The sequence below is a fragment of the Mytilus edulis genome, chromosome 12, assembly GCF_963676685.1.
Source record: "Mytilus edulis chromosome 12, xbMytEdul2.2, whole genome shotgun sequence".
Classification (NCBI taxonomy): Eukaryota; Metazoa; Mollusca; class Bivalvia; order Mytilida; family Mytilidae; genus Mytilus; species Mytilus edulis.
Genome location: NC_092355.1, coordinates 8,409,184 through 8,435,171, shown reverse-complemented (window position 1 = coordinate 8,435,171; position 25,988 = coordinate 8,409,184). Strand labels below are relative to the sequence as shown.

The 25,988-nt window shown below is 32.0% G+C and overlaps 1 protein-coding gene across 1 annotated transcript; it reads right to left on the bottom strand.

The window, feature by feature from the left end:
• Positions 1–1,528: 1,528 nt before the first annotated feature.
• LOC139499655 (uncharacterized) lies at positions 1,529–25,788 on the bottom strand. The gene is made up of 12 exons (XM_071288409.1): positions 25,661–25,788; positions 18,920–19,061; positions 17,126–17,265; positions 16,122–16,269; positions 15,774–15,910; positions 14,435–14,570; positions 9,178–9,273; positions 8,403–8,539; positions 5,598–5,689; positions 4,795–4,879; positions 4,414–4,479; positions 1,529–1,678 (listed from the first exon to the last, which is right to left on the bottom strand). The coding sequence occupies exons 2-12, from the start codon at positions 19,059–19,061 to the stop codon at positions 1,544–1,546; spliced, it is 1,314 nt and encodes a 437-aa protein (XP_071144510.1). The 5' UTR covers positions 25,661–25,788; the 3' UTR covers positions 1,529–1,543.
• Between the last annotated feature and the right edge of the window lie 200 nt (positions 25,789–25,988).

Below are 25,988 nucleotides of genomic sequence, written 5' to 3'. Positions count from 1 at the left end.
TAGTACATGGTTTACTCTTTCCAATGATATATTATATAAGTGTGTGTTCGGTGGAGAGATTGAATTCAAAACTATCTGCCTTCAGTCACCGCACTATAATATAAAAGGGATGCATCTAAGAAGGTTAAGAATGTTTAAGATGGACAATATCAACCATAGCGGGTTTCAAAGGTTCCGAGATAAATATTAAAACCTTAGACACAACCACTGTTTAGATCAGATATGGCAGTACGTTTTGTTAAAAAACTGTATTAAATGATGGAAAATTTATCCAAAACTATCATTGCAACACAAATAATGCCTCGTTATTTATAACGTGATTGGTCAAAAAGACGTTAACTTGTATTTATAGTAAAATCACAGCTATTTATGTGATAAATTTGAAGTTTTTGGTCAAATTAAAAATAAAATAAAATATAATGTGCTTAACATACGTCTTTCGAAAATAATGCTGCTACTAGAACGTAATGTTGAAAGTGCAGAGGATAATAGAGAAAAAATATTAACTATTAAGATGCAGTCATCGATTTTGTTGACATTTCAAAACATATTTAGTTTCATTTTGTTTCTGAATGCAATGTTTCATTTAAATGAATTTTCTACAGTTCTGTCGTTGTTTTAAACTATGATTATTCACACATTTACCTGCGAAAATATCCTACTACCATTGGTTAAGACGGCATGACAAATGTTTGTCAAAAAACTGAAAAATCCATTGATTTTTTTGCGTTTTAACCCGAGGTATTTTTCTTGAATGCAAACTCCTGTTACATCAATAAAATTTAGCAGTTCATTGTAATCGATCTGAAATGCATAACGAAATTCAATAATTATGTATATATTCATAAATGGATTTTCTTCGATTAAATGTAGGACTTTTAGCAACCAACAATCGATCAATCAATCGACTTAATGTTCAAAGACAACTAGACATAATGAACGGCTTGTTAAAATAGTTTGTTTTTTTATTTAACTTGCTCACCTAAATCTGCATTGCCAATGATTTTTTATGGGGTGTATCACCAGCCTGGGTAGTTCACCACACTTCTGTATCGACATTTATTATCAATGATCATGATGATAATAATAATAAATTATCATTTATCTATTAAAATAGTTTCAAAACTTTAAATTTTGATAGAGACAACAACCTGACGAAAGCGCAGAAAACAGCCGTAGGCCCTCAATGGGTCTTCAACACAGCGAGAAAATCTTAAATTGTAATTTGCAAAACCTTACGAAATTTTGAGTCCCCAATGCTCTTCAACTTCATACTTGATTTTTGCTTTTTTAATCTTTTTTATTCAAGCGTGAATGATGAGACTTTTGCACATAAAAAAAGTAAAATCACAAAAAAACTGAACTCCGAGGAAAATTCAAAACGGAAAGTACATGATAAAATGATAAAACACTTCAAACGAATGGACAACAACTGTCATATTCCTGACTTGGATAGACAAAAAAGCGTATACCTTACACAGTTATTATCCTTATATCTATGATGCGTTTGATAAGGTGACAAAGATATAACCCATCAACAATTTTACCATAAGGCTTGTAATGGTGCAAATAGGTATAAACTTACACTGCCATTTCCGTCTCTGTCTAAAGCATCGTATGCAAGATCAGGACCAACACCTTCCCCGAATAAGAATTTGCAGTATTTCTCTGAATCGGCCTGAAATGAATCAAATGCATACACCGTAAGTTGGATGGCTTTGACTTTCGTAGTATATTTGTTAAAAAGACGCCTGACAGGATAATAAAACAAATAATTTGCAAACATTTATAAGAAAAACGTCTTACATAAGAACCACAAGGGGAACGGAGGTCTTTTGATGACCGACATTTAACACATTTGTCAAAGTGGAGCGTACATTGGTCCTCAATGCTCTTCAACTTCATACTTTATTTGGCCTTTTCAACTTTTTTGAATTGGAGCGTCATTGATTAATCTTTTGTAGACGAATCGCGCGTCTGGCGCAAATACAACATTTCAATCTTGGTATCTATGATGAGTTTATTTAGCCATGTGAAATATAGTTTCTAATGTGAACAATCAAACCAAAGCCTTGTTTAATTGTGTAAATTGTGTAACGCTCTCTGCACGTAACGAAACATGGTAACCACTCTTTTTGAAATATATAGGTTTCTGTTTAAATGTGTCATGTTTTATTTTTTTTCAAAATTTTCATAGTAAGATACCATGACCTAGCTGACAAATCATCTGTATCAACTTCACACAATGCATGATAGCCTTGAAATATAGATTTTAGGTACTGACGTTGTTTATCACCTTAATTACGTGTTCTAGTGTTCTTATATTTGTCTATGTGAATTATTAACCTTTACTATTTAGTCCATTTTTGTGTCATTTTACTTTTTGCTAGGCTTAATTTCTGTCCTTCTCTAAAATACTCTGTATTTCAGTGGGTTTTAACATTTTACGGTTTCATCAATGTTCACCCCCTACTGCATGACAAAACTGTTGTATTTATTTTTTAACTAGTTCTTTTCTTGAACATGCATACAATATTTTCATCTAAATGTTTAGCAAACAAAAATCAACCAAAACAGTATGCGCAGTAGTAAATAATGATATAAACGTTTGTCATACATACAATTTAATTTGAATAAAGAACAAAGACAAGTAGAGTATCTCAATAAATTGAAATGGAGCATATTATGATTATAGGAGGTTTTAAACGCCCCACTTGCTTACAAAATCAGATGGACGATTTTTGCTTCAATACTTCCGTTGAAACATTTAGTTTACTTATCGATAGTTCTTTTAAACTGTGGAAAATATTGCATACTTTATTTGTTTGTCTTCATTATTCTACCGTCAAAGTATTTATATGAACCATTCCTGTTTAAGACACGTCTAATTCTTAATGTAGAAGACTGGTTATTAAATTATGTAAAAATTTTGATGTTTTGGGTATTTAATAAAGTGCTGATAATATTAACGATACAATTTATTCGCAGGGTTAAATTCACCTTAACACCTCGATTGAAGATATGTTATTCACTTTATATAAACATATCTAGGTCATCTTTATTTATTAGTAATTGATTGTATTTTTAAAATCAAAGAACAACTCAAGTATCATAAACCAATTATGAAAATACAAATCAAGATATGCAAAACAGAATTTATTGCATGGCCTCAAATAGAAACGAGATTGAATTAAGCCATTTCAATTGATATTTTATAGTGTGTCTTTCTATGTTGTGATGTTTCACTATTGTTTCAAATTAGGGGAAGGTTTGGTACCATTAAAACGTTTAACCCGCTGCAATTGTTTGCATCTATCCTAAGTCAGTAATCTGATTTTCAGTTGTTGTCGTTTGTTGATGTGGTTCATAAGTGTTTCTCGTTTTTTTCTATATAAATTAGACAGTTGGTTTTCACATTTGAATGGTTTTACATTAGTAATGTTTGGGGCCCTTTATAGCTTGATGTTCAGTGTGGGCCAAGGCTCCGTGTTACAGACCGTAGTTTGACCTATAATGGTTCACATTTAATTTTATTTTACTTGGATGGAGAGTTGTCTCATTGGCCCTTATATCAGTTCTTCTTATATATATAGATAGATTATATGACATAGAATGTCCATATGTGTATAACAATAATATCTAGTTACGCTTTAATTTATTGATAACTGAACAATATTTTTACCGATACAATGATATTCAGGTAAACTAGTACTAGTGCGAAAATATGGATTTTGTGTTATTAAAATTTCCTGTTTTTTTTACAAAAACAGTAAAACTCGGAAACCAAATCTTTGTATCTATGGTGACATCCTTAGCGTCACAACATACACGTCCATGGCGAACACGTTGGGATATATAGACACCGGGAGATGTTGCCACAGGAACATCACCGTCCAAAACGAACATTCAAAAAAGAAATGTAGAATCAATCCTTATGTCGTACATATTTGTTTAGACTTTTTGTATAAAACTGAATTTGTTAATCAAGGAAAGATCAGTTATTGCTGTGTTTATTTCATATATTTAATTCAAGTTCCTTTGTGAATATTACAGCAGTATTTTAAGGAATAATTGATTATTCATTGAAGAAATATAACCAAGTTAACGGTAAAATTTGTTGAATTTATCAATCAAATAGAATTTTTACGGGTCTTTACGGATTTTCATGTTTATAAAGTATATATTTCACTATGTTGGGTTATTACAGTTTCATCCACATTTCTATTTAATAAGTCTTCGAAATGACTAATGAGTGATATTCAACAATAGCAAGTCGACATTGATGGGTATTTACAACTAAAAGCTTCATCAAACGCGACTTTACTTGCTAACAACTACACCGTTTGGTCTCGGTAGCTTCTTGTCTCACAGGCAATCATGCTACAACTTATAATTTTTGTTTTTGTATCTTACTTCAGAAAAAGCTTTTTCAAAGTCTTCTTTTAAAATGACGCCATCTGAAAAGCGTCCTTCTAAAACCTACAAAAGATCATGAAAACTCTGACTTTAGCAATGAATTGCTAAATGTCATAGGTAAAGGTCACATGTGATGTAAATATAAATGCAACGGTTTTTTTTATAATTAAAGGTGATAAGATACTAATTAACAAAACGGAAAGTATGAAAGAAGAATGAAAGAAGTCTTAAATTAATATCATTTAAGTAGTATATCCTAATAATTAATTTTTCTTTTTTCTTTTTTCTTTGCTTTCCTTTTCATTTTTAAATGATACCTGCTTATGATAATAATACTCCAGCTTCTGTACAAATGATAAGATTTTAAGGAAAACTTACAGCTAGGAACTCAATCGCAGCTTCACATACGTCTGTATATACCTTATTTATCTTACTCTGTCCTTGTTCAGTTTTTGCCCAATGTCTACAAGGAACAAGGTTCCTATCAATATATCAATTTCATTTCAAGGTCTTCTAAGTTTACACTTTTGGGTGTAAGCACAAACTTCCCAATTAGTCAAGATGATATTTGAAAAAATGTGTATTTTTTTTAGAAAATGAAAACAACTCTTACTAAATTTCATGCGTCCGAACGCTTTTCTGGATTTACCGTCATCAGAAACGTCCAAAGCCGAATATTTAAAGGACATAGATGTATACGATCCGAATTAATTGAAGATTCATAAGACAAAAAGGACATAAAAAAATGATAATTTCGCTATACATGTATAAAAGTATGGTATAAATGTTCAGTAGTTTTCGTTTGTTGATGTGGTTCATAATTGTTTCTCGTTTCTCGTTTCTCATATAGATTAGACCGTTGGTTTTTCCTTTTGAATAGTTTTACACTTATCATTTTTGGGCCCTTTATAGTTTGCTGTTCGGTGTCAGCCAAAGCTCCGTGTTGAAGACCGTACTTTGACCTATAATGGTTTATTTTAATAAATTGTGACTTGGATGGAGAGTTGTCTCATTGGCAAACGTACCACATCTTCTTATATCTATTTAAAAATAAATTAGAGTCAAGTCATTAATTCAATATATCGTTAGACAATAATATTATATGTTTAATCGTGCTTCTTATTTAATACCGGTAAACTTCTGTCACGTTCTTAACATTATGTACAAATGATTTACTTTACTTTGCTAATTTCGTGTTTGGTAACTTTCCCATTGGAACGCCAGATTTCTTCAATATCAAATCCTTTTGATATTCTGGTTCGTCAAAAGAAAACTGAAAGAAAATATTTATATAGAGGCTCATAGTAATGTACGTTTTCTCACCTAGCAAAATACATCAGTTTGTTACTTATCATATAAAAAAATTCTCAAGATCAATACGTTTCTGATACCTTTTCATTAGTTCATTTTCAAACAAGCACTGCGATGAAATATAATCAAATTCAAAAATAGTTTGTTTGACTTATTATTAGGGTCACATTGAAAACTTCATACATTCAACTGCGTCTTCAATCCCCAAATCTTACGGTCATTCAGTAAGCAGCAGGCCTGGGGTCATGGTAATTTGTAATTGTAATGCATTGTAATATTACAATTTTGATGTCATGCAAAGTAATTTGCAATACACATTTTCTGCATCACAATTACATATAATGTAATGATTGCTTTAGTTAAATATCAATGTAATGCCTCCATTACTGTACATTACTTTTCATTACAAAAAGGATAAATACATAAAAATTGAAGAATATAGTAAAATAAAAATAAAATATTAACAAAAACAAAAGAAAGTATTGAAAAAAATTATTGTTACAGTTAATTACTGTATTAAATCATTATAGATTGTTTGCCCTTAAAACTTTTCTTCAAGGATCTATAACTAAATCCCCTAGGCCAATTAAACTTTAATCCAGCAAATAAAAAAAATAAGTTGTTGTTAGTAAGAATAGTATTTTCAATTTGCATTTTATTGTCATTGTTGAATGAGATATTGCAAAGACAAATGAAAAATAATATATTCGACCAATTGGATTTACCAGCTGTGACTGATGGAACATTTAAGGCAAAATGCAGACACTGTCCAGCCTTGATATCTTGAAGTTTGAAAATTGCATCAAACTTTAAAACATAAATTAAGGTATGAAACATGATTTTAATTTAAATGGTAAAACAATTGGGGGGAGGGAAGGGGTGAAAATTATCAAGTTTTGATCTTGGTTTCTGAATATTTGTATAAAATGATATTCGGAATATTTTGGTACTTGGTGGTCCATGAAACATCTTTTAATTTTTTTTTAAACAAAACTATGTAGATGAATAGCCATTTTTTTAATAATTCGATACCCACTTTACATGTATTTCAATGAAAGATTGAATAGGTCAATGAACATTTTTACACCAAACTGTGGTTTGGGTCCTGTCTGTGTTGTTATTTCACCTAATTAATATCAAAATGTTTTTATTGCAATCAAATCTTTTCAACTTATATTTGTCTTCACAGAGCCCTTAGCCATTTAACAAGATACTTCTTTAATGACATATTTATTATATCCCTTTGAAATCCCTTTACGATGTCTAAATGATTAACTGATCAATGTTAGAAACAAAATTACGCAGACAACTGGACTGTCAACGTTTATATTTAGTTCATGTCATTTTTTTTTAATTTACGGAGTTCATCATATTGTACTTGGCAATGCCTGTCTCAAAATATTTAAGTCACAAACGGTTAAGGATAGTTAATATTTATCGTACTTTTTTCGTACGATTATAACATGACTGACTGCGTCATTCCATCGGATTATTACAACAGAGGTGCGAAAGATACCAAAAAGAACAGTCAAAAATGAAAATAAACTAACAACGTCATGGCTTAAAAAGAAAAAGACAAACAGACAGATAATAGCACACAAGACACAACATAGAAACAAAAGACTAAGCAACGAGAACCTAAACACCAAAAACTGTCATGAACAGTACAACTTATGTTAATAATAGAGCAGAAACATGCTCACTCTCCCTGTGTTCAAAAGTAAACTAATTTATTTTCTTAAGGGATTGTTGTTCAATTTATTTTAAATTTCTAAGTTCAATGTTTTACCTTTTTTCTCCAGGGTTATTTCTATATTCCATGGTGTTGATTTATCCAATACAACAATACTTTTACTTTATTTTATTTTTAACTGACACATTCAGTCCTCTATAAGGAGTTAGATTAGTAACATGTACCTACTTTTTTTCTAACTATTAATGCAAATTGAAACGTATCTTTACATATTCTTATAGTTTTCCTAACTACACTAAGGTACAAGATGTTCAGGAAATGAAACAAATTTCACATTTAAACAGCGACCATGCCAGCAAGCCATAACAAAATTTGTATATTTTGTTATTTATTTTGATTCTCCTTGTTTCACTTCAACTTTTAGGTATACATCTATATCAAATTGGAAGAACATGTGAGCACTCCCCAAACAATTTTATATTTGGTGAGATTTTCAATAGATAAACGTAAGATTCTCTAAAATTATTGTATTGTTTCTTGCCTAAGTACGTTGTTTTCTTTAAGATAATACACTTTACAGTTTTCTTTGTTTTCATGTAACTGATAATTATTATGATGTTATTAAGATGTCATAGATTAAACAATCTCATGAAATTCGTTGACTTTTTTTTTTATTTAACGCATTTCCAATAACTATGTGCAAATTTAGAAATAGTTTTAAATCCTTAATGTTCGTAGGCCAAACCTTAGAAGTAATTTCCTTTTGTTTATTCTGTAAGGTTAAACCAGCGACATTATATATTATAACAGTATTATGTCTGCCTGTTACTCATCACACTTTTTAACAACAGTTAACGTAGAGTTTATTTTTGATTTGTTATTCTTCCTTCTTTTTGTATTTTCTCTGGGCTTGCTGTTTTATCTAAGATGACTAGATTTTCGTCTTTTTTTATAATACTAGTGTGCAGTAGAATCCACTTACAATAATACTTCCAAGAGTTTTTGTGGATTCTGTTCCACTTTGAAATCTGTTTTTTCTATCCATCAGAGATGCTATATCACGGATTGGCTGAATTTTTCTTAAGAAACTATCTTTTGGATCCATCGAAAGCCACCATCCTAGAAAAAAGACATACAAATTATCTCAATTGATATTCCGTAAATTTGTTTCTATTGTTTGATAGCCACGATGAATGATTAGTCCTTCAATTGAGGATATTTTATTGTACAATGTTAGCTTTAGTTTGATATATTCCTTTGTGTTAAATTCAGGTAGTATCATGATAATAGTCAAAATCCTTTCGTAATGTTTGGTCCTCATTAAATATAATCTTCTACTGTATCGAACATCACTGATCCGACATTTGAAAACAAATGGCGTACAAGATATTGAGACTTTGATTAGTGTTATAACTTCAGTTCACGAAATATTTAAAAAGTATTGGAAATAAAAAATAAAAAAATTGTTTTCAGCATAGAATATTAGTTTCAAAAAGGATCAATAAAATATACATTTGCTCACACATTGTTGTCACTATTTGCGACTATCATACAACTGAGAGGTTTATGCAGCTATAACACAAGGTTAAAATAACATTTTCTATATTTTAAGTAAATGCCTGAACCAAGTAAGAAATATGATTGTTTTTGTTCGTTAGATGTGTTTGAGCTTTTGGTTTTGCCATTTTTTAAAGGGCTTTTTTTTTATTAATTTTCCTTGGAGTTATGTATTTTTTTTATTTAAATTTTACATTTACCGTCAAAACAATGGATAGGATAGTTACAAATAATTCCACCATCTACGTAAGTATTTGTGTTGCTATACATTGTACCTTGAACACTTTGAAACAAACCTGAAACAAATCAAAGTTGACAGTTGACATATTGTTATTCAATTATTATAATTTGTTTGTGCACATCTTATTTATTTTAAGATTTTTTTAATTAATCATAAATATCTGTGTTTGACAATATCAAGAAAATTTACCGAAAAAATACATCAATTTAAATAATATAAAAGGAATCTTGATTTGAGAAAAAACATTTTTCTTAAAAAAAAATTGAGTTCGAAAGAATTAAATTTGTACTGGAATCCCTAAGCTAAGGTTACTGATTTTAACATAAATTTGTACATCCCTATACATGTACATAATATATTTTATACTGCAATCAGCTATTTTACTATACAGATAAAGCTATACGTATAAACGTAAGCTTTATACGTCAATGACCTCAACTAACCTTCAAGCCCCGCCTACTTCCCGGAACTACTGTATTTCATCAACAACGTCACATCACAACCATGACAACGTGTAGTAACAATGGTCAAACTTTTATGAATTTAAACTTGTTATGTCTTCAAATTGGTAATTTATCTACCATGTTTATTAAATGTTATTAATTAAGTTCATTTTCCCTGTTTAATTCAATAAGATGTCAATGTCTTACCGTCTGGACTACGGTCATAGGGAAATACCCCAAAATGGTACCCCAAGAGGGAAATTCCAAGCACTTTTTTTTATCAATATTTGTTACATATTTTTTTTATTTTTTTTAATTTTTTTTTTATCGATTTCAGTATAAAAACAATATACGTATAGTGTCTTGAAATATGAAATTTATTTGTATTTCCCCCGTTTCTAAGCCTCATACAAATAAATTTCATATTTCAAGTCACTTTACGTATATTGTCTAATTATGTGTATATGTATATTTGAATGTGTATGTACACTGTTATATCATATGTATGTATATATGTTTTGAAACACTTTCATTGCTTCAAACTGTTTTACTTTATTACGTTTATTTATTTCACATAATTTTTGTGCTGCAAGATGAATTGATGTAAATAGCTGCAAATTGAAGAAGAAAATCATAATAAATTATAAAAGTTAACGAACGAATTAAATCATATGTGGTTATTTGTCAAATCCGATACTAAAATGGATCGATAAGAAAACATGCTTTGCTCATTGTTGAAGTCGAAAAGGTTAACTAGAGTTTGTATTTTCTGTGTCATTTGGTCTCTCGTGAAGAGTTGTGTCATTGGCATTCAAACCACATCTTTTATTTTTATATTTACTAACAGAGCAGACGCACACTTAAATTGTGTTTCTTTAGTCCGGCCGATTGGTGAAGATATAGAGCAGAATTGCTCACTTAATGAGGAAAGCATGAAACTTTGCACGGTAGGTCTTAGTAGTATATCCTTTGATTTTAGCTATGGACCCACTAGAAAAATTGAATATGGCTGCCATTTTCAAGATGTCGGAAAAACGTTATAAATATCAAGATTGTCCGCAAGGTATTTTAGATAATTTTGGAAATAAAAGTAATGATCCTTAAAAGTGGTCTTCATGTTCTTGAATTAATTGTCAATTAATGTTTAAATACACATAAAGTAGTTTGGTTATTTCTACAAATCATACATTTGCAAATATGGTTGCATATACAAAAACAAATAGTGAAAATCAAGATGTTTATCAATATACAAGATGCTCTTGTAGTTGTTCTTTCATCGCTTTCAGTTAAAGGTTGGAATAAAATAGGTTGAAAGGAGTCGATTGTCATATTAGGTAACTTATCTGAACATAGAGGCAGTGCCGATAGCACCTTGTCTTTTGTCTCGTCAATGCCACGTATCACGTCACTTATCAGGTTTCGTCTGTCGTTTCCACTATATCGTCAAATTGTTCTATGTAACCAATATAGGTGTAGCTTTCTTCAGGCGGATGTGCCGATTGCCATCATTTAAAATGGTTAAGATACAACTATTTCCTTTTCGAACTAGTCACCGGGCATGGCTATTAAATGAACTCCTCGTCAGCATTTTTATTAGTTTTAATGGTAATAGTCTTTTCAGAATTTGGCGGAATTGTAATTGTTTGTTTTTATGCAAACTTGCTGAGTTGAAATCTCACCGCCACTGTTCACATGACCATTTATCACTGTGTTGTTGATGGTAAGTATGGAAATACTCAGCACTGCGCACAGTGTGTCCAACATATCTAGCCCAAGTATAGCATTTTCTGTTAAGGGCGCTTTGCATACATCCCATTGTATGTTAACTCATTCAATGTCGAGAGAGGTTGTTTTTTAAAATCTTCCCAGTAACCAGCTGTTCAAACAAACCCCATATCGTTACAGTGTCCGAATCTTCAATGTCTACTGGAAATAATGTCTCACTCACATTCTGGTCATATATTATATCTCGTACTGATTAATGGTTAGTCTTTATGACAATATCGGTAGAGGACGTGGGCCTCTGCTCGGTTTTGTCATGAGGTGATGTTTCATGACAAATAGATTGTGGAGTCGGGCGTTGACCTACTAGTCCGACCTGTTGTTGTTTAAGGACTCCGTTGTTGGGGTTCTGCTTTGATTTGCTCTGTATCCTGGTGAAGGTGACCGTTGCCTAGAAAAAATGAGATGCTGACGTTGTCTTTAGGGACTATAACATCTTTGGCTTGGTGGGGTGTTGCACTTGATTTTTTTATCTGGCGATCTACTTCGATTATATTGCTATGAGGATCTTCCATGTATATCTATCAGTTGATCTTCCATTGATCTGGTAATCTTCAACGATTTTATTGATCAAAAGGCCCAAGGTTACATTGATCGGCCAATCCATGGTTACGCTGATTAGTTGAAAGCATAACACCAGCTAGAAATGTGTCAATTTGAGTGCGGTTACGGACCTCATTTTCCAAAGGACTGCTCATATTCCCTTTATTGGTCGGTGAGACTGCGCCATAAGCAAAGTAGACTTGTTGATTGGGAAAATTGGCACTATGTGGTCCATATATAGCCATATGGTTGGATATTGAGGTTTTCAATTGTTTAAACGCCTTTTTGATCGTTTCATGGTTCCTCTCTATTAAATGCCTTGCATAATTGTTATCTTTAGGAGGAATGCTTCCATTCCAATCTGATATGAATGTCTTTCTTACTGAAACGCTGCTTGTCTTAAGGCATTGGAATCATTATTTGTGTTTACCTTGCGAGAGTACTCCAAGGCAACATCAGCAAGGCAATCTAAGAGACTACACACATGTTTCCTGTTTCCAATTGACGTCTACTGGCAGTCCGTTCAAATTGGTAAATGCACGCCTCCCAAGTCATCACTGTCATTGATCCTCTTCCAGTGAATATTTGCATTTTGGGAGGTGTGGGCTTCGGCTCCGGTTTTTTGTACCAGAATGTTCTTGCCATCGTGTATATTCTCTCTCCACAGAGGAGTCTGAAGAAGAGCTGATGCCACTCTCTTTTGGTTTCTTTTGCCCTTTCCTTGATCGGTCAGTGGAGTCAGCTTGCTGTTGTGGCAAGCATGTTAGAGCTCTAGGAGCTGTTGATGTTGTCCTAATTGAGTAATACATGTGGGAGGAGGAGGATATGGAATTAACGGGATGATACTGTTAGTATGCACTGCAGTCAGCATTGAATAAACTTGATAGATCTATTTGCAGCCAATTGTTTCTGTAATGGTGTGCTGCTCTGAACCAAATATGATTGATTTATAGTAGGTTGTAAGTGTCCGAAAGAAGACACATACGCTATTTGCTGGTATCCTGTATCAGTACTAAAGGTTCCTGATCTTAAATGGAGGATGTTGTTGAAAAATTTGAACTGTCTCAACAGGGCAAAGGGCCCTGTCATAGGACTTCTGACTTTAAGTGAAGACACCAAATTTGCATTCAACAGAGTTGGTGCGGTTGATGGTTCATGTGAATTAATAAGGAAAGACCTAAAGCAGAGAGTTTGTCATGTACTTTTGGTGTACTTGCGTTGTACAGCTGGAAAGTACCCTGCTGTTCAAACGCACTTTTAAATTGAACTGTCTCTCCTTCCTCAGTTGCTATCAGAGGTCCATCCGTCTCACCAGAGCTTTGAACTTCTCTTTGGTCTGACCGTCAATTCCGCCAAGCGCTTACCACTAGCCTTGTTGTCTACTATATATTCTATCAATTCACGCTTTGGTCTGATTTATATTGCGGTCAATCTCAGCTGTTCTTTGGGCATTATATTTCCTATCTACTACAAATTCTTGGTACACTTGTTGAATAGAGTTGTCGTTTCTCCATATTCCCGAGTGATTCAGTTTCTGCCAATTCAATAGTCTTGTCCTTTTTGTCCTCATTTCCTGCTATTTCACTGACTTGTGGTTATACAATTCTCAAATCACAGTATAATATTTGCAAAGTATTGCACACCAAGTAAAAAGATAGGCAATGATTAATATCTCAAGGCAGATAAATCTCAAATCACAGCTTTGATGCGTGACCTAAGACAAAAAATATTTCAGCTTTTAATGAAAGCTACTACTGCAGCCTTTTATGAAAGCCATTACTTTGTATATGAAATGACCCGCCAGGGAAAACCTAAAGGACAGAACTGGAACAGAGACAAAATGACACTATACTTTAATGAAATTATAAAATTCAATTCACTCTCACTAATGAATATTTTCATTTTTTCAAGGCGGCCATTTTGAAATAGCCGTCATTTCAAATTTCAAAGATGGATCAAAACAAAATCTTGCTAAGTACACCAAATCATTAAAATCTGTTGAATTTTGTGTTTCCAGCATCAATTCCACTGTGGTTTGAGCAGTACTGGAAAATATTTTAGAATGTGTGGCGGCCATCTTGAAATTGGCCGCCATATTGAATATTAGGGATTAGTCCATAGCTTATATTGCTCAGTACACCAAAACGTACCATCATGCAAATGTTGGTGCTTTCCTCATTATTTGAGCATTTTTTCACCGATCTGCCGGACTACTTCTAGAATGAACAGAATTTTGTTTTTTTAAAGCAAACTAGATACGATAAATATAAATACGAAATGATTTCGTACTCAGAAAAAGAAACTAGATGTACACATCCCAGAAATATTATCTAAATACAATAAATATGATAAACACATGTTTTTTTTTCTTCTTTTTTTTCTTCTAATAGATTTATATTCATATTGGTTATATATCCATTCTTTAAAAAATAAATAACAAAATCTTACCTGGAATAGACATTGACATGCGCACTGCCAATCTAACAGGCATATCTGGTGTTGTTTTTACATGACAATATTCTTCTGACATAGTATTGACGTTTGTAATAATAATACACAATTCATTACCAAATTTCTTATATACCTACAATAAAAAAAAAACACATAACCAATTTTTTGTACACCTTTTTAAAGTATCTGGAGTCTAGAAGGAAATTTATATTTATATAAAAAAGATCAAAAAATCAATTCCGAAATAGTTGGTTAAATTTAAAGTATTTTACTCATTATTTAATTTACCATATAGTATATACAAGCGAGCGAGGAAACGTAATTAAAAGACTAATGAATTTTTCAACGAAATTTTGTAAGCATTCAAAAAATTAAAATCAGAAAAACACTGAGCTCCGAAGAAATATTATATCTTTAGAGATGTATATCTATGTATCATTCTTTTCAAAGTTTTGTCTAAACACATCCTCGTCAAAAACACAATGAATTTAAGAATTCACATATCTGAGGAGCGGTGTGACCTACTGCTATTATTTTCGCATAACAATTTTATGTATTTAACATGGTTGTGAAAATCCATGGATAGTACCAGCGGGATTCGAACCCTCATTCTCGATATCTTAAGGCAGCCATCTAACCAATTGAGCCAAAGAAGATCTTTCCTAACTCAACTAGTTAGACTACCTTTATATCTCCAGGTCTACAACACTCTTCCCCCTTTTTTTCGGGCTGCGTAAAAACCATTCGAGCAACTCACAGGTTCACTACTGTACAAACCCGAGACTTCTATTCGGAAACCCTCTGGCAAGTTCCCTGCATGTCACCTAGACATGTAACGGTCATTCTATGACCTGGACAAACCTCATGACCATATCTAACATCGAACTACCAGGAAATATTCTATATACACTGTTTGTACCAGTAGCAGATGCTCGCAGCGCCATTGTGAAAGTATGGAAGTAGTTTTGTTCAACATTAAAAGAGGGGTGAAAGATACCAACGGGAAGTCAAACTCATAGATCGAAAATAAACTGACTACGCCATGGCTAAAAAAGAAAAAGACAAACAATCAAGAAATAGTGCACAAGACACAGCATATATAACTATAAATACTAAGCAACACGAACCCCACCAAAAACTTGGGTCAGCTGCCCCGGAAGAGTATCTAATTATTTTGGGGGTATGAGCTACCATCAGACTAGTATAAATTGTATCTAGTCCTCGATTGATTAAAATCTTTATATTTCATTTGTTTTGTTATTAAAAATCAAAAGTTTTGCATTTTTCTATTATCTATTATTCTTAAAAAATAATTAACACATAATGTTTACTATACCTCAGCGAATGTTATATCTGGGTCACCTGTCTTCATAGAGAAAATTTTCCCCAAAAAATCCATAAGTTTGGCTCCTGGATGCCAGCCATATTTTGACATAATGTTTGGGATCATACTAAAGAAACCATAGGGCGCATCTATAACAAACATAATGATTTGACCTATGAATGTTATCTTAAACACACACATTTTCATCACGTTAAAGTACAGATCAATGAAACATTCTTCTGCATGATTTAAAGTCTTTTATGATCTATAATGTATCGTCACCTTATATTTCAATTTTTTTTTCTATAAATATAATTTGTATTGTTACCAAAAGATTTGTTTTTTTAGCTTTACGCTTACCACATATGATTGGTTCTAGGTTAATTCTCATGATTTTCTCAACATCATATGAATTGAATCCGATAGCGTACAATGCAACACAGATCGACCCTGCGCTGGCGCCAGCAAATCTGTGAATCTGTTTTAAAATTCCATGTTCTTCAAGCACCTAAAAATTTCAAACATTGACAATAGTACAAATTGACTCTCATTAAATTGGCATTAGCTGTCAATTTTATACACCTGCAAATATCGTCCTATCAAACCATTGTACAGTAAAACAGATCACGTCTATCATCAACTCCTGACTCCTGCCTTCTCAAAATACCACCTTGTACAGAAGATATTGTCTTCTAGAAAATTCAGCACCCGGGGGCGGGCGTCAGCTGACCCATGAACAAGAATGTGTTCTATTTCAGTCAATCCTCCCTTATAAGTCTAGCCAATGTAGAATAAACAAACAAACATTAATACGCAAAGTAAAAGTTTAAAAGAAGTCCGAGTCTGATGACAGATTAGATAACAAAATAATAAGCAAAATGAAAATGATACATAATCAACAAAGGACTTCAGCATTAACTGGCATGTCAGCTCCAGACCTCAATTGAACTGGTTAAAATATTATGTCTTCATTATATACAAATCAAGTTCAATCCCGCCAATTTATAATGGAACAAATATTCAAAACTTAAAATGAAAGTTACAGAAATCCAAGGAAAATTAAAAATGGAAGGTGACTTTTCAAATCACAAAACCAAAAGCTCAGACGAATGGAAAACAACTTCCATTTTTCTGAGATATACAGCCATTTTCTTATGTAGAAAATTTTGGATGCAACCCTGTTTTATAGCTAGCTTAACCTCTCAATTGTATTGCAGTAGTATATAATTCTTTTCTATTGACAATGTGTAGGCACAACAAACAAACATATTAAGTCAAAATCTAAAAATGTGGCACTAAATTATTTATTGTTAACAAGAGTAACTGCATTATTTATCATATTTTAAATCTACGAATAACTGTACCCTTCCAAGTCCACCGTAAACAATTCCCTTGACTCCTCCTCCTTCTAGTACCAGATTTTCAAAAGGAAAATTATATTGTGAAGGATCAATCTCGCTACAATCTGCGTCACCATGATGCGGGAGTGACTTGTAATCCTCATCTAAAATACGAAACTTTTGAAGTTATTCATTATCTAATCTGAAAAAAATTACGTTCGATATCTTCATTCATTAAATACAAATTCCGGAACTAAAACAAAAAAGTTGTGTTATTAACTACAACTAAAGTTTGATAAAGTGGTTAAAATATTGTATTAAAACACGTGTTGAAATTAAACTAGTTTAATATTAAATGAAATAATACAAACAAAGAAAGAAACATGGTTAGTAAGCAATGTGCAAAGCGTTTCCTTTTGTCTAAATATCAAACGTCTCATGGTAGCGTGCTTGTCCCAGAATGTCCCCCTTTGATCAATCACATAATTTAACCAAAGACTTTAAAATTTGTATTTATTGATTCGTCGCTAAGTAGTTCTTCTCCTTCCGATTACGGAAATTATTCCGGTGCCGGCGTGTGGAATATACCGGAACCTTGACGATATGTACATGAAAAAGGAGGTAGAAAATTATAATATGAAATTAAATATTTGCCATAGTCCAACTATAACTAAGATAACATTAGTTGAAGCTTAATGTTAAACATATTCACATTATGTGCAGTGGCTTAAATACATTAGTAGTAGCCAGACAGGATCACCAAAATGTTAAGGTGGAGATACCACATTTGAAAGATTCTAGGGAGAGTGACATGCAAATTGCCTCCGGCTGATCATTCCAAGCTGCAATAGTGCTTGGGAAAAAAAGACTTATCATATTTATGATGGCAGTTGTTATCTAATAGTTCGTTTCTATTTATGCTGCATTGGTGTTGCGCTAAAGTGTTCTGTTGTTCCGTTGTTTTCCTGTAAAAGTGGATGTGTTTCACTCGATTTTAATATGTAACCCAGATTTGTTTCCTCTCGATCGATTTATGAATTTTGAACAGCGGTATACATAGTCCTGATTTTATTACAGTCTTTAATTGTATATATATATGCCGAAACTTAATGCTGTCCTCTAGTAGGCCTGTTCGATTGTGTCAGGACGTCATTAGGGACTTCAACAAATACCCCTTTAGTCTTATAGTTCAAAACAAGCTTTGTCTTTGTTCTGTGGGATTGTTAGTTTTCTCATTTAAGATTACTTATCATACAAGTGATAGCTCCTGGTGTTCTATCATTGTAATCATTAAACATATATCTTGTTGCCTTACGTTGGATCAGTTCATTTACGTGAGAGATCCTAAATCTTTTGTTTGTCATAGATTTAATCTAGTGCACACGACTTTAAAACTGGTACTCACGATTTGGAAGGTGTTTTGAATAACGGAGGAATCTACCAGTACATACATACATTCATACATACATAAATACATGCATGCATACATACATACATACATACATACATACATACATACATACATACATACATACATACATACATACATACATACATACATACATACATACATACATACATACATACATACATACATACATACATACATACATACATACATACATACATACATACAGTCAAATTTTAAATATCTAAAATGCTCGACAAGCCTCTTGTTTTGAAATTTTTTTACTGTTTTGAGGGGATAAATATCGTACCACACTCGATGCAGTGGTAGAATCTATATGTAACAAGAGTATAGTAGTACTCATATTTTAATTTGTCTTTTAAACATCTTGTATCACACATGTAACTCACCTATATCATCATCGCTTTTGTCACATTCTTCCTTCACAGCTAACAAGAATTTCTCACGTGAGACCTTTATTTTCTCTCTTGCACTCCGACATTTTTCTGACATCAAAGGATCTTTCATACTCTTGGAAAAATAGTTACCCATCTATAGAATGCACAAAATATAATATAACAATATAATATCAATTAAAAAAGGAATTGAAATAACTTAAGCCAAACAGTATTTCAGAAGCGGACCAAACAAATCTTAGGTAGTGTGACAAAAAATTGGAATAGTGATATTAAGAAACAAGAGTGTACAAACGGGAATATCTCCCCTGCTGTTCTAACCATTGATTGTATATTAGAAGTCTTAAAAATAAAGGTTTTACTACAAGTATCCCATAAACATAACATTGGGCATTGCTTATGGTAATTGGAAAAACAGACAAAAAACACAAAAACTTATCATTGACCAAGGAACGGTGAAAATAAGGTCGATTTTAGATAAAGGCAACAGTAGTTTACCACTGTTTGAAAGTCATAAGTCGATTGAGAGCAAACAAATCCGGGTTACAAAATAAAACTGAGGGAAACACATACCATATAAAAGGAAAACAACGAGGCAACAGAAATACTAACATGACTAAAGCATTGTAAAGTGCAACAAAAAACCAAACGACAATGCAACACACACAGAAACGAACAATAATATAATAATTGCCATTTTCTTGACTTAGTACAGGACATTTTAGAAATAAAATGGTTGGTTGAATCTGGTTTTGTGGCTAGCCAAACCTCCCGCTTTCATGGCAATGTTAAATATAACACTAAAATGACAATATCACATGACAGGACTACAATACAAATAAAGGGAAAAACATTCAGAATAGAGAAATGCACAAATCAAAAATACAATAGAACATTACGACATGATAATAGTTATTAAAGGTACTACGCTTATAATTTAATACGCCAGACGCGTGTTTCGTCCACATAAGTTTCACCAGTGTACTCATGTCAAAATAGTAAAGAAAGCCATTCCAGTCAGACAGACATATACACTTGACAGTCATTATATATAGTATACGTCAAATTTACTTGTCCCACTGTTTATAGTATCTGAGAAACGGACCTAATCATGTTACTTCAACCTAGGACACTGATCTATAGGTTGCATTTCTGTAAATATTGACAATGCAATTTCCCATAGGAACTCTGTTTACGGCTAAAACTGTACCACTTTTACCATGCAGTCTTAAAAATCTTATCCTAGAATTGAAAGTTCATATGCACCAAATTATTTTTTAAAGATCAAAATATAGGGCTGTGCGGCATATTTTTAACGTTTATATGCCCTGAACTTCTCAGAGTTTTAACTAGCACTAATTTTCTTAACTACCCCTACCTCGAATGAAAGGTTACAACTGATTTCAATGTAAACAATATGCACATGTAAATTTACTTGTAACATTCCCAAGTTATGTCTCTGTGAGATGGAACACAGAGAGAATAACCGGGAACCAGTATGTAAACAAAATCAATTTTATATGAATATTCAAGACCACCCCAAAACAGGCGTGGTTTGAGAAACAGCTGTATTTACAAAGTGCAACCTATAAAATGAGTACGAGGTCATGTGGACCCTGTCTGATGAACGTTAAATGGAACCTATGTACCAAATATAGGTATCATATTGCTCATAATACTATTTATCTTATCTCCTATATATTTATGGGAATATTATTGGTTAAAAGACTACACGTGGTGACTATTTATATTTTATATAGGGTGTCCGAAAACATATGGGGTTAGTTACCATAATGGGTAAGTTTCCATTTTGGTTTAGTAAGGAGTTAATTCCCTTTCAAAACAAATAACAAAAAGGAAATCTGAAAAGTTTCGAACGAACGAAGAAATTAATGATGAATGATGAAATAAAATCATAAAATGAACTTAAAGCTAACAAGTTGTTATTGTTGGTATTTGTTTTTGTATACACAAATGGAAGAAGGTTTTAAATACTAAGTATAGAAGACTTAATCACTTTGGTCGGCTACTAGTCTAAATACCACATCTGAAGTAAGTCGGTAAGATAAATTCGTTACGCGGTGTGCTAGCTATACAGTAACCTAATACGATATATATGGGGTCAGTAAATTTCATGGGGGGTTCGAGCTTCTCTTTCAACTACTATTTAGTTCACTAACCCAATATATATAGTATATTTTGTCACTTATAGCTATCAAATGTACCAGACTTATATTAAAGTACGCCAGACACGCGTTTCGTCTACACAATACTCATCAGTGACGCTCATATCAAAATATTTATAAAGCCAATAAATACAAAGTTAAAGAGCATTGCGGATTCAAAATTTTGAATATGTTCAATGACCGAAAAGTTGACCAGAAGCTTTGCTAGGCGTGACTCTCGCAATCCGATTTTGAAACCTTAAAACTTTATCTCACGAAAAAGCATATAACGCCGTCAGAATAATTATAGATACAGTAGAACCAAGTCAGGAATATGACAGTTCTTGTCCATTCGTTTTTGATGCGTTTTGTTACTTGATTTTGCCATGTGATTATGGACTTTCCGAATTGATTTTCCTCTAAGTTTAGTATTTTTGTGATTTTACTTTTTAGGTAAAAAGGGCAAAAACTTGACAGGACGCCTATCTTGTATATAAATTATGAAGTTAAAATTTCAACTGTGAACTAACAAGTACAAAATTGAAGAGCATCGAGGATCCAAAATTCCAAAAAGTTGTGCCAAATACGGCTAAGGTAATCTATGCCTAAGATAAAAAAATCCTTAGTTTTATGAAAAATTCACTAAGACACCAAATAACATTGGAAAGTTGATATCCTCATATTTCCCCTGTTATTTTTGTTCATAGTGGTTTATCTCATATTCAAGTGCTATAAATTGAAAATAAATTGTTCTTCTACAGTGTGCTTTACTTTTTTCTGAATATATACAATTATACAGTCACATTTTCACTTGTTCATCGGAGAAAAGAGGGAAAAACAGTTTAAGAGCAGGCCTTTAAAACGATGGTAGAAAGTAAATATTGCAAAAATATCGAACCCCAAGGAAAATTCATAACGGAAAGTTCATTTTCAAATGGCAAAATCAAAACTCAAACACATCAAATGAATGAATAACAAATGACATATTCCTGACTTGGTAAAGGCATTTCTGAATGTAACAGTTGGATTAAACCTGGTTTTATAGCTAGCTAAACCCTTAACTTGTATTTCAATTGCCTGAAAATGGATGATATTAAATCAATCAAAACAAAATAAGTTAAAATAAATATTTCCTGAGAAGACTGACTATACATTTTCAAATGTTGAGGTAATTGTGCTACGGTCTTTTTGTATTCTTGTCGTCTACTTTTACTTATGTGCTTTTTCTTTGTGCGTAGCCTAGAGTTATTTGTAAAACACAATAAATCTATTTTGTCATTATAACACAATACGAATAAGCTTATTAATGTCTAGAATACTGTAAATATGATATATATATATATATATATATACGAAAGCAAATTTACAGATCTAACATTGTTGGGTTGATGTTTAGACGAGTTATATATATATATATATATATATATATATTTAAACAATGAATATTTTCCTTTGTAGTCCATTGAACTAATTAATTATATTAATGTATAAATAAAATGTCATGCCTAATAACTTTAACTTTGTAGGCAAATGTATTTTGTTCGGTGCACATATATTTTTAACAATTTAACGTCTTTGTTCGAAATAAACAGGTCATAGGGATAAAGTGCATATGCCACCCGAATAGTAGAGACACGTAAAATTTCGCTAGTATCAGCAATATCAAAACTTTTAAAAGTCAAATACAATGAAACAATTGTTATCATTAAACCTCTGTTTACTCTTTTATTATTGGATCTTCATTATGCTAAAAAGTCATCGTCTTTATTTAAAATCTTTTGTTAGGATTTTCTATTGATCTAAAGTTGTATAATAAATAGAACAATTGTATTGAGTTAGTTCATATGATAAAAAACAATGATAGTTTTCATGCAATGCTAAACGTAGTTTAAACACTCAACTGTTGAGAATTGTTATATACAAATACATAGCCATGTTTTCATATTCAAAAACTTAAACTGTGAAGAAATGTCAATATTTTGTTTTTGCTTCCAACTTCGTTTTTACAAAGGCAGCAAAAACAAAAAAAAAAACAAAAGAAAAGATGTAACATTTTTAATGATTTATTTTATGAGTACACTAGTTCAGGGTAAAATGAATATAATGCAATGTGTATATGCATTCTAGAAGAGTTGTCTTATTGGTAAGCAGACCACATCTTTTGTTTATATATACATAAAACAACTAATTATGTTTTATTTGCGGTTGTTAAAGTTCAAGCTTTGGGATTTTTATGGGAAAAAAACAAAGTTTTACTTTCCTAACTTTCTATTTTAGCAAATTCAGTTTGTTGACTTACAGAAGTAAGCTGTATTGTGAAAACACTATAAGAGTTTCAATCACAATAAACTAAGAAACGCCGAATATATCTCGGATAGAACTAACATTGTTAGTTTGATATTTTGTTTTCAAATCGCCGAGTAAGAAATTAACAATATCGGGTTTTTGAAATGCAGGTCTCCTTGATGTGAACCCTGATTCAATGACCTTGATAACTAGGAAGACCCGTATGACGACATACCATGGGTATCGTACACTGTGAGACAATGTTCGATCATAATGACATTTCGTTTGATAATTTTTTTTATTGCGTTACCAATAAAATTAACGGTACCAATTTTGTTGCACCAGATGCGTATTTCGACAATACATGTCTCTTCAGTGATGCTCGTGGCCAAAATATTTGAAATCCAAAGCTTATATAAAAGATGAAGAGCTATAATCCAAAAGGTCCAAAAAGTATAGCCAAATCCAACATAGGAAACGAATAATGGAAGTATAAGGAAAATGTCAAACAAGACGAGGATTCTGATGCAAATGAAAACAATGAACTCAAAGTGAAAGTGAATCTGACAAGTCGGAGACTGATGTTTCCGAGGTAGATTTTACATACGAAGATATTCAAATAAAAGGGTTAAAATATTTATTTTGGAATTCGAGGAACAGCCACGTTCTAAAGTTTCTAAAACCATTGAATACGAACACTCAAAACATCGATCATGCGTAGTTATTACGGTATTTGATATATAACGTTACAATATACAATCAGGCAGAACTTTCATATACAAAATATCTGACGTCACAAGTCTTTAACTTCCGGTCAAAACCTGAATTAACCAGCCCACTGTACAAACCGGTCCTCTTTTTTTATTCACATAACCGTCCGGTTGATAAGTTTTACTGGAGCAATATACCAACTTCACCTGTATATGGGATATACATTTTCCAACTTATTCGGTTTTATAAAGCTTGCAGCTGCTACTCAGACTTTGTCAACAGTGTCTGAGCAGAAAGTTGATGAACCAGGGGTATGTCTTAAAACGAAGACCAAGACCTTTTTGATAAATATTCTGTATCAACTTCACAAATGATACGAGGGTCTTTAAGTATTGATTCTAGGTAACGACGTTGTTTGCCATCTTAATAACGTGTTTAAATTTTCTTTTATTTTTCTTTGTCTGTAAATTATTATTTGTACTGTTCATTCTATTTTTGGCTATATCCATTTCACGTGGTCGGTACTTATACATCCTGCCATTGTGTATTGTACTATGGTAAGTTTCTGTATTAGTGTATTTCGTTTTGGTTTATGTGCTTTGTCAATACAAAACATGGCCAGAAAGATTTACACCCATTAATATATTAATAAAATATTCCATGTTTCGCAAAACTTTTCAAATATATGACATATTGTCAATATAGTGGTCCTCAAGGTTACAATAAAACCATTAGATATTATAGGCGCAGCCAATTTATAAGCATTATCATGGTATTCAGAATTAAGAGTATAGCGAATCCTGATTGGTTGATATATGCGCCCGTTATTTTTTGTTATTAGAGACTTTGTGCATTCTGCATTATACCAAAGGCCAAATAAATTATTTTCCTTAGCCCTAACTGAACTGAGATGTCTTTTAAATGCAAGGATGAACACGTATTTTTAAGTGCAAAATTGATAGGCATGGGAGATAAGTACAAATTACGCTAAGAAGGCAATTCGAACCTATATTTTTTGGACCAAAAAATATTGTCCTAATAACTTATCTTTGATTTTCGTTTTCGTTAAAAAAATCAACTTTCTAAAGTCTGTATCTCGAAAAGGGCTATCATTGTCGTCTGTGGGGAAATTAATTATTTATTTTTTTATATATTTTAAATTGCAATAAGTATTATCTGAAAATTGTATAACCGCTCAATATTTACTTTATTACTTTCTAGCATATGCTATTGATACACTTTCGTAGCTATATACAATATTACGATTATACGGTGTTAGTCCCACAGTATGTCTACATGCTACATAGACTTAGATTAACAGGAAGTTTCAACATATATAAATGTACACTTTCTACATGTACTTATCGAATACATATTTCTTCATAAAATGAGACTGAAACAGGTGATTCACATGTTAATTAAAATATCAAATGTGGCACTACGGTTTGTTAAACAAATATCAACTATAATTTTATTGAAATGCACAATGTTTTGAGTAGAATGTTTTGGCAACATCCAATAAAGTGAAGTAATGAATACATTTATATTATCATCTCATTAAGTAATACCTTACCTTTTTGCAGTTTTTTTCTGTTGCTCCTGTTCTAAAGTTCTAAATCTATCAAATTATCTGATGATTAAGTCTAAACATTTACTAAAGAAAACATAACACCCGGACCATTTAGTTGTATTCGGTTGAATGTTAACAAGTATTTAATTAAATGTTTACATACAATTTATCTAAGGACAAATGTAGGAATTATCGCTCTATTTATTTTTAAATAATAAGTATTTGAGGGAAGATTACACGACTTTTATGCGTTGTGTTTTTGGTAAATGAGTCACAAATGCATTTCATGTATCAGGTATACATTAATGTTTGTTTAGTTTGAATGCAACAA